The 10083-nt window shown below is 39.6% G+C and overlaps 1 protein-coding gene across 2 annotated transcripts in view; it reads right to left on the bottom strand.

Moving 5' to 3' along the window:
• Nucleotides 1–276: 276 nt before the first annotated feature.
• The window catches only part of MSH2 (mutS homolog 2), a 114597-nt gene continuing 104790 nt past the window's right edge, over nucleotides 277–10083 (bottom strand). For both annotated transcript variants that reach the window (XM_063443926.1, XM_063443927.1), the window contains exons 14-16: nucleotides 7979–8226; nucleotides 1895–2064; nucleotides 277–722 (exon numbers count right to left, since the gene is read on the bottom strand). In XM_063443926.1, coding sequence (XP_063299996.1) covers nucleotides 552–722; nucleotides 1895–2064; nucleotides 7979–8226 — 589 coding nt within the window. In that variant the 3' untranslated portion in view covers nucleotides 277–551. The remainder of the gene's footprint in view (nucleotides 723–1894; nucleotides 2065–7978; nucleotides 8227–10083) is intronic.

The raw sequence follows: 10083 nt of genomic DNA, 5'->3' as shown, positions 1-10083 counted from the left end.
AGGAGGAGGTAACAAGGTTGAATTATAAAAGGATCAATTTCTATTGAAATCTGCACATTTTTAAAAAAAGAAGACAGTTTTTATACAAAGGATTTTAGCAAGCTGATTTGCTTTAGGGGGGGGGGGGGGGGGGGGGGGGGATCTGCAGTATTCCTTTCATAATGCATACATTTAGGGATGGGGGAGAGGGAAGAGAAAAAAAAAGTCAGGATAAATCGATTTTTAATATATTTTATTATAAAAACAGAACAATGAAAAAAATAGTTTAATCTGTGTTAAAGCATTGCTTGTGTCTGAAAAATCACATGGAAAAGTTTGATAATTTGGCAGTTTGATGTCAGCATTCACATACGGTTACACACACTCAGGCAGGAAAAACAACGTGCATTTTAATTATATAATAATACTGGATGCACAGTATAAACTACCAACTATAAAGTAAAAAACATCAGGTTTATTTTTACAGCATAGATGCAAACAGCAACAATCTAGAGTAGTACAAATGGGTGAGTGACCTGTTATTACAGATCAGGGAAGCATATTGAAGGTGTTCAGGACATTGTCTTTGTTCGAGAAATGACTTCATTTACAAAACTATTATTCTTGGACAAAATGTCAGCTTTTAACTGCATCAGTCTCGATCTAATTTCTTCTTCAGACATTCCAGTAAGGGGCAAAGCTTTCACTTTTGCTAAGAAATCTTGGATGATATTTTCACCTTCCTGCAAAAGAAAAACATTTTTTTATTTTATTTTGTTTGGCAGAAAGTAATCTGACACAATCACATTTACTTAAAAGCACACTTATCTCTGTGTAAGATGTATTAAAAAAAAAAACGAAAAAAAAAAAATGTTTAAAACCAATATTAAACTCACCTGTAATGCAGCCCTAGGATAGTCCACCTAATGAAACATCATCAAGATGGAGGACACATGCCCAATCATATGCTTCTCATAGAGAAGCATTGTAGGTATGCATCATATGTGCGCCTGACAGGATGACACAGTAAGCACTCTGGCAAGTAGACAGCACATTTCAAAGTAAAATGAAAGGATTACCAAAAAAGGGCAGGATGGACACCACTAATAGAATAGAATATCAGAGGTAATTAAAGCTGGAGTAACAGTATAGTTATAAGTATATTTTTAACAAGTTACTCAATTTAATTATCGTCTTGAGAAAAGGTGGGAAAGGTGTTTTTACTTTTCTTTTTTCCCAAGACGAACGGATTTATTTTTTACAATCTCAGCCAATCCAATGCTTCCTCATAGAAAAGCTTTGAGAGGCTATTGCGCATGCACGGCAAAATGTCACTGTGCCAGCCAAATTCTCCTCAGAGATGCATTGAATCAATGCATTTCTATAGGAAACATTAACGTAGGTGCTGCACAGTGTGAAGCACTAACCCAGGAAGCCCCTCTAGAGGCCGTTTGAGTGACAACCACTAGAGGTGTCACCAGGCAGCAATGTAAATACTGCCTTTTGTCTGAAAAGTCAGTGTTTGCATTGAAAAGCGACAGGATTTAGACTTCAGAACAACTACATTAAGCTGCAGTGGTTCTGGTGACTATAGTGTCCCTTTAAGAATTGCATTTTGGCATTAAAAAAACCTGGCTCCTAACTATTTTAGCTGGCTTCTAGATTCCAAGAAAATTTGTCAAGCCCTGCAATATATTACATAGCAAAAGCAGTCCATCACCCTTCTCAAACTTTCTCAACACAGCTTAGGTCACAGATTCTATCCAAGTAGATCTAAAACCCCTCATATTCATACTGTACCCTTCCAGCCAGTGGCTATGAAAAGAATTTGTGACAGTGAAATGAACCTCAATAAGATATACAGTTTGCGGCTTTGACATATTCAGGTTTTTGGACTTATGCCTTATTTACGAACCTCCTTTTCCGTGCACTGTCTCTTGCTGCTGGGTTCTTCACATTCGTCTGGATATTTGATATACTGGAATTCTTCTAACTCCAGTGCTTTGACTCTGGCATTCTCAATGACGTGTTTAGGAAAGTTAGCAAGTTCTGCCACATGAATTCCAAAGCTCTGGTCACAGACACCTGTGGGTGCAATAATAATATAAATTAAAGTATAGTTACACAGCATTTTCTAGGGGTATATTTAAACACACAGAGAGTTTGTTTTGACACTTGTAAAAAGGCAGTTCTCTTCTGTACCATTAGATTTGTTGCCTTCTGGATTTATTGCATAGACATTTAGCAATAAAAGTTTTTTTTTTACACAGATTCTAATGAGCTCTTAAAAAAAAATGAGAAAGTCTTGCAAAGGATCTAATACTACAAAAAAAATATATATAAGGAAAATCCCAATGTTGTTGATTACATCAGATACCTAATTGTAATTAGAGTTAAACACCAAGCACCAAAAATCCCAACAGAAGATCCTGTACTGTAGTTAAAGGAACACGCCAAGTACCATGCATCCCAACAGAAGATCATGTACTGTAGTTAAAGGGACATTTCAAGGACCATAAATCCCAACAGAATATCCTGTATTGTAGTTCAAGAAAACACCAAGAACCATATATTCCAACAGAAGATCCTGTATTGTATTTAAAGGGACAGGCCAAGCACCATATATCCCAACAGAAGATCCTGTATTGTAGTTAAAGGGATATGCCAAGCAACATATATCCCAACAGAAGATCCTGTATTGTAGTTAAAGGGATATGCCAAGCAACATACGTCCGAACAGAAGTTCACTTACTAAAGGCAATGGGACTCTGCACAAGAACCTAGGTCCAGTTATGGGATACCTTGTCACGATCTCCTTTCACACTGTTGCTCATAACAGTTATTTGCAAAACAAAAACAAACACTTTCATATTTGGCATTTTAACCTGCCAAGTCAAAGAAGAAATCTACTTTTCTTTCTTTGACCATACAAACAATTCTATGGCATGCACTTGCTGAGTGACAGTGAATGTACCCACTCGCAAAAGCTTGAACACAGCTGTCAAACTTATGGTGAGTAGAATGGCTGAATACGTGGACATATTACAGCTACTATATCTGTTGGCTGGAACTGATGCCAGGGCTGAACTACCATCCAATAAACTCTGCTATACAGGAACATATGGGATAAGACCAGACCCCCCCCCCCCCCACAGGCCGCAATGTGAAGATCTTACATGCGTGACACCATGTATACTGCAGCAAGCTCTAATCTCAGCGGATGCACCTGGACATGCCGCAGTTTTGCAAAAATCTAATACTAAAAAACATTTATAAGGAAAATCATAATGTTGTTGTGACCTGTCCAATATTAGTGGGAGTCTGCACCTGCAGCCATTAATTCAATACCTCTTCTGATACTGGCACACAAGGAGATATGGTAGTGAAGACAAACCATGTATTTATGAGCGTGTCCTCCCCCCCCTTCCCCAAAAAGCATTACCTGCTTACATAATACACTTCATTGTTCTTTATCACATCTATCTAAATTTATACGTCTTATAGCTATCTCCAGCTAGGTCACTGTATACAGTGCTTGTTACAGGAGCCCAGATTATCAGCAACAGACATACAGTAAATGTATCTCCCCTTACATCTAATGAAACTAATAAAGTAAATCAGAAAGCCCCAAGACACTCTGTAAGAATACTGTTAGCCAGAGATTCTCTGTTAGGTCACGGCCATTTACTGGCTAGACAATCACAAAGTAGTGGCCATAAAACCAGACTAAATTTCATTACTACATGTACCACAGGGTGTGCAGTAACCTTGTGACATTTCATTATTTTATAGGAATGAATCATCAATATAACTGCTCGAGGAAGAGCACGGACAATTCTTGTTCCATTGGCAATTCAAGTACAGTAAAACAAATTGTTCCAAAAACACCAACATGATCATATTTTTTTAATTAGTTCCCTCAATGCCAACTTCAATTACAGCATCCGTTTGCCTGTAGCAAACTCCGACATGAGGCACAGTTACCCGTCTACCTTGTGAAAGGATTCCCCTTGGCCAAGTTAAATATAGTCAAAGAGCACACCTGGTCTGTTAGGCACAGTGATGGATGCTCTATTTAATAAGTACAGTTAATCACAGTAATCTGAGCAGATGCAAGCGATAGCAAGGCTGCTTTCCTACAAAATCATATAATCATTCGGGCTAATTGTCCAGATTTCATAGAATTCTCAGGATGCTGTGCTTATGAACATAACCTTTAGTTTCACATGTTTCAGTATGGTACCGTTATCCACACATATACATCAGGAATATATTTAAGTAAATAAGTATTAAAACTAGTAAGTGGTGTATGTGATATGGGTCCTGGTTGGATATGTTTGACATTGTCAAATGGGTGACTGGCAACTTACGTTTGGAAGATTTATAGGGGTCTCATGTGATGTTAGCCCAAAAAGCAAAACAGACAGTTCTTCTGCTCCCCAAGGTATGGTTACATCCCTATCTAACTCTGTTAGTGCAGGATAGGGAGTGTAGGAAAGGAGTGACTAATGTCACCTGTTCAAACGCCGACATGCTTGAAATGAAGTCACCATGTCGGAGTAACAGAGAAGGTTTGCTCTAGGAAAGTGCCTCCAAGTAGGGCAAATCAAAGAAGACAACAAGTGGAGTAAGGGTGGACCTCTGCTGAGAACATGGTGGCACTGTATCGGAGGGTCATGTTGGTCATGACACTTGCAAACAGAAGACTTTTGTGGCCTATTTCATTTTGAATTTCGGACAATTCATAACGAAGAACCTTATTAATATATGGCACTCGTAGCTTAGACCAGAAACTAAAACCCAAAGCAAAGAGTTTATCAGAATTTGACTTGTTTCATAAATGCTCAACAGTATATTCTGGAATCTACTGCAGTATAAGCTAAACAAACTCACAGATTATCAAGGGCATAACAGAAACATAGAATAAAAACTCATAACACCCTAATGTATCAAAACCATGGCAGTTTAAATTGTCTTCTGCAAAGCATAATAACGATTAAGGCTTTTACAAGATGCAATTATTCCAACCATTACAAAGGAGTTGGAAGATTCTGCACAATCATAAAAAAGGTAAAAATTCACATACAATTTTATTATTCTTCTAAACAATTTGTTATCAGGATTAGAAAGCTTCAATAAACTACTGCATTACAGAGAGAACTCTGTGACGACTACCAAGTATTAAAAGGGAACTGTAACTTCTCTGGAAATTGCACTATTGAAAATCATCTAAAATGTGTTTTAAAAAAATTATGCTAAAGATTTAATGATTGGCATCACCGTACAGATCAGTCCTGGCACAGCCAGAGCACACATTGTACTGAAGGAGGAAAGGTATCTATCAAACTGTCATGTTCTGAAAAGTGGTGCAAACGTCTAAACGTGGGGCAGTCACCCTAGAAACCAAGCTAATCAGCAGGCACATTCCAATGGTGACTGCTCCATTTTACAACTTGGCATCACTTTTCAGAACATAACACAAAGTAATCCCTCCCCCCCCCCCCCCCCCTCCAGTTACTGTGTTCAATGACATTAAAGGGCAATGTTGATAATGACTGACACGGAACCAATATATAGGGACCATTCCAAGATCGGTCTAAAAAACAGTAGAGTTTATTTCTACAGTTAATTAGCAGACATAGCATTAACAACCCTGGGAAGCAACAATTTCCATTGAAAATAAAGTAACTGTAAATCCACGGACAAAGCCGCAGCAGATTTGTTTTTTCTTTGTTTAAATGTCAGTGATAATTAGTAAATAATTGTAGCATTCAAACAGTTGACTTACTACAACAGAAGAGAGACAGCGCTGTCAAAATATAGTGTTTAACACAACTGCAAAATTGCTATGTCATCTTCCAAGGTGAAAATTATCCCAGCAAGTGTTTTAAAATGCAGCGTGACAGTATGGGTCCTTTGGCTGTTTTTAGTTTGAAGAGAAAATGGGCAAGAGAAAGGTCACGGACAAAGGTGAGAGAGACTCATGATATTTTGTTGCAGAGGAAAGAAGCTACAACACAGCATTAAAGGTGCTTTGCTAGTAAAACAGCATTAACCTATTATTGCCAATTCAGTTTGAATTGCCATCTATTCAAATTTTAGTGAATAGCTTGAAAGAAATCCCTCTCTGTCAATGTGTGTAGGCATAAGCAGGTTTTTGCAAATGCCCTCTCTTTCTTATCAACCAGTATGGTCAGCCTGCACTATGTATTTATATACAAAAAAAAATACATATACAATATTGCCTTCATACAGAAAAAATAAAAATGTTCTTTTTGCCCAATGAAAATGCTGGAAAGTTTGAAGTGCTGTGATGTAAAACATGGGGATACTTTATAAAGTATCAACTTTAATCAAGATGTTACAGTGTAGTGGAAGCATGCATTGGATTTCGAATGTAATGCCACATTTGGATTCTTGGGGATATATGGACAGCTGAGACAAGGCATTGGGGGAGCAGGTCAAGGACACAAATTCAAACCTTTGTTAAAGGAACACTATAGCATTAGGAACACAAACATGTATTCCGAACGGCATATTTTTATTTATTTTTTTAAACTACCTATTTACATGTTTGTCCGACTCCTCCCGGAAAGGGTTACAAATGTGAGAATTACTTACCTTTCGGTTCTTGCCGTGGCGGTATCGATGATGCGGTTTCTCTTCTTTGACTGAGATCACCAGTGTAGATGATATCGGCCAATTCAATGTTGCCCCGTAGGAGGAGGCTAGTGCGCATGTGCAACAAAAGGCTTTGATGCACCAATTAAATGGCCTCTATGAGACCACCTTGTTCAATAGCCGAGTTTAACTCCGCTATTGGGGTGTAAGCATCTCTAGTTCCTGTCAGGGAGACAGCCACTAGAGGCATGATAACACTGCAATGTAAACATTGGCATTACTGCAGAACAGCAATGGTTTTAGTTGTAAGGTTAAAACTACTGGGAAACGGCACCTTGACCAATTTGTTGAGATGAAGTGGTCTGGGTGCCTAGAGAGTCTCTTTAAGTATTATGTAGGTTTTATCTGCATATTTGGTCAATAGTTGCAAGTTGAAATAAAACAAAATTGGGTGTAAATCAAAATACTAAATTTTGCCTAATTATACAAAGACATGTGTTTGTGTTATCTTCAATACCAGCTACAAATCTACACGTTTTGCAAACTACTTTCCCCTGTGGACAGGAAAGCAGTATGTAGCTCTTAAAGGATCACTATAGTGTCAGGAAAACAAAGCGGTTTTCCTCACACTATAAGTGCCCTGATGGTGCCCCCACTCTCAGGGTCCCACTCCCGTGCCGTTGAAGGGGTTAAAACCCCTTCAGCCACTTTACTGATGCCGAATGCGCATGCGCGGCAAGTGCCGCGGGCGCATTCAAAGTGTACATAGGAAAGCATTTCTCAATGCTTCCATATGAACGCTCTGCGCGATGGAGGCGAAATTCGCCTCCAGCGTCGCAGATGCGCCTCTAGTGGCTGTCCTGAAGAATGCCACTAGTGTTTGGATTAACCCCAAAATGTAAACATCACAGTTTCTTTGAAATGGTTATGTTTACATGTGAAGGGTAAAACCTGAGGGACCTGGCACCGAGAACACTTCATTGTGCTGAAGTGGTCTGGGTGACTTTAGTGTCCCTTTAAAGCATAACCCACACCTGTTTAACCCCTTAAGGACCAAACTTCTGGAATAAAAGGGAATCATGACATGTCACACATGTCATGTGTCCCTTTAAAGCATAACCCACACCCGTTTAAAGCAACTACAACTATAAATGGGTGTTATGTGCCTTTTTGCCCATCACATCACTGTGCTCTAAATTCGTAAAGAATTACAAAGTACAAGTTTATTTCAATTGAGGTCTTGCCTGATAACACAGGTCTTACTAGATTTAAAACTGCACAAAAATACTTTGTAGAAAGAATATAATGAACCTGTTAGACAATGTCCTTTATAGATGGTGATAATCTCCTTTTATATTTCATGTACATGCCTGCTTACCTGTTTTAATGCGATACAGCATGGTTAGGGTCTCATCTGTTGTAAGTGCTGTGACGTGCAGGTTGTTTACTGTTGGAACTTGATCAGCGAGTGCTGTTAATTCATGGAAATGTGTGGCAAACATACAGAATGGACCAATTTTTGTGGAGATATATTCAGATATCGCCCATGCCAGTCCAAAACCATCATAAGTGGAAGTCCCTCTTCCCAGTTCATCAATTATAATCAGTGAGTTTTCAGAAGCTGATCTGCAATGCAGAACATTAAATCTTAATTAATTCACCTTATCCTTACAATACACAGAACTTAGAAACTGGAGAGTGGGCCAGGAGTCTTGTGATATCAGTGCAGGATCACCATTTACCAAAATTAAAGCATGAAGAACATAGGAAACAAAACATTCTCACATGATAACAGGGTTAGGGTGCTGCTACACATCTATCATCTAACAGTTAATCACAGGAATAAACAGCCTAAGCAGGGATTGTAAGTAGCTCTAACTAATGTAACTGCATGTTATAGATCATCGTATTCCTTAAAGAATTGGGTAAAACTGACATTTTTAAAACTCATGTTAAGGCTGAATTTTACTACATGACAGGAGGCTTCATATTCGGCATAACTTTCTTTACTTATGCCTTCAGCAGCACAAGTCAGTCAAAACTTTAACCAATCAAAAACAAGTAACATATCCATATAAAGACTTGACGGGCATAGCTCCTCCTCTTTCTTTGCTGCTTCAGCTTGGCACTGGTCAGAGTGATTTTCTCCAATGATGATGTGATTTTTTTTTTATATATATATATATTGGGAATCTGTTCCATTTAATTTTCTCTATATTCCCCTTTCTTCTCCATCCCCTGTCTTTATCTCCCCTTATAACATACATTCTGTACATTTTATGGTGTTCTCAGAGCTTCTCCCTCCTGGTCCGAGCCCCTGGCTCTCTGACCTCGGATCCTATCCCTCTCGCCATCACCACAATCGTGCCATTTTCCATAACTGGGTGTTGAGCTCTGGGGCTAGCTTGGGGAGTTACGCAGGTGGGGGGGGAGTGTGGGGTAGCCGCATACAACCGCCGGCGGGCAGCACCAACGGATTTGCGCGTGAACGTCTGCCATCTTGAATCTCAAGAGACCCGCAAGATTCACGTCTGCCATCTTGCTTCTTTCAGGGTAGCCTGGTCTGTTGAGGGCCTAGTGCAATCGAATAGGGACCTTCTATGGGACTCACGGACACCAGGAACTAGACGTAGCTATATCTCCGCATGAAACACCTGGAGTAGCTGGTGTTTGGACAGGAACTGTGATCCATTTATGGCACCTATCACTATAGTGTTGAACTTTTTATCACACCTTTTCAAGTCGGGTCGTTCATACCGCACAATCATGTGGTACGCTCGGCAATCTCAGTGGCTCACGTCCCACTCCTTGGCATTTTGGTTTGGCAGGACCCTCTGATAGGTCGCTTATTTCGAGGTATCAAACTATACAGACCTCCAGCCCCAAAATAGAATTGGCTATGGAACGTAGATATAGTTAGTTTCCTTTGAGATTGGCCGAATAACTGACCTTTCCCTTCGACAACTCAACGCACACTACTTTTGTCTCGACGTGGACAGTTTTTTCGGTACGGAGGACCAAGACGTACTCTACATCTGTGTCATATCCATTTTTTCTGATGGTTCCCCGTGAACACTATATTGAGTTAAGTGGAGGTTACTACACCTCTTCGCTCTTCCTAATCGGGTCAACTTCTTGTTTGAAGCCATAGAAACCGGTGACGACCACCACACTAGCTAGGTGGGTATGTTGGCTTTTGTCCCTAGCTGGCGTGGTGACCTTTTTCGACACTCACTCTGTACGAGGCGCAGCTGCGTCTCAGGCATTCAAGGCAGGGGCCTCCCTGGCCGATATTCTCCGTGCCGCGGATATGACACGGGAAGATCATTTCCGGGTTTTTTTAATTCCGTCAAACTTCACACGCTTCCTTTGCTCTTCTACCACAGTGTTAAAAATGCAAATTATGAAGCCTCCTGTCATGCAGTAAAATTGTAGATTATCCTAACATAGTGTACCTATAATCTTAATTTTAATAATGACAGG

This window comes from Pelobates fuscus, chromosome 2 (genome assembly GCF_036172605.1).
Source record: "Pelobates fuscus isolate aPelFus1 chromosome 2, aPelFus1.pri, whole genome shotgun sequence".
NCBI classification, from domain to species: Eukaryota; Metazoa; Chordata; class Amphibia; order Anura; family Pelobatidae; genus Pelobates; species Pelobates fuscus.
The sequence above is the reverse complement of the archived record's forward strand: the minus strand, read 5'-3'. Positions and strand labels throughout refer to the sequence as shown.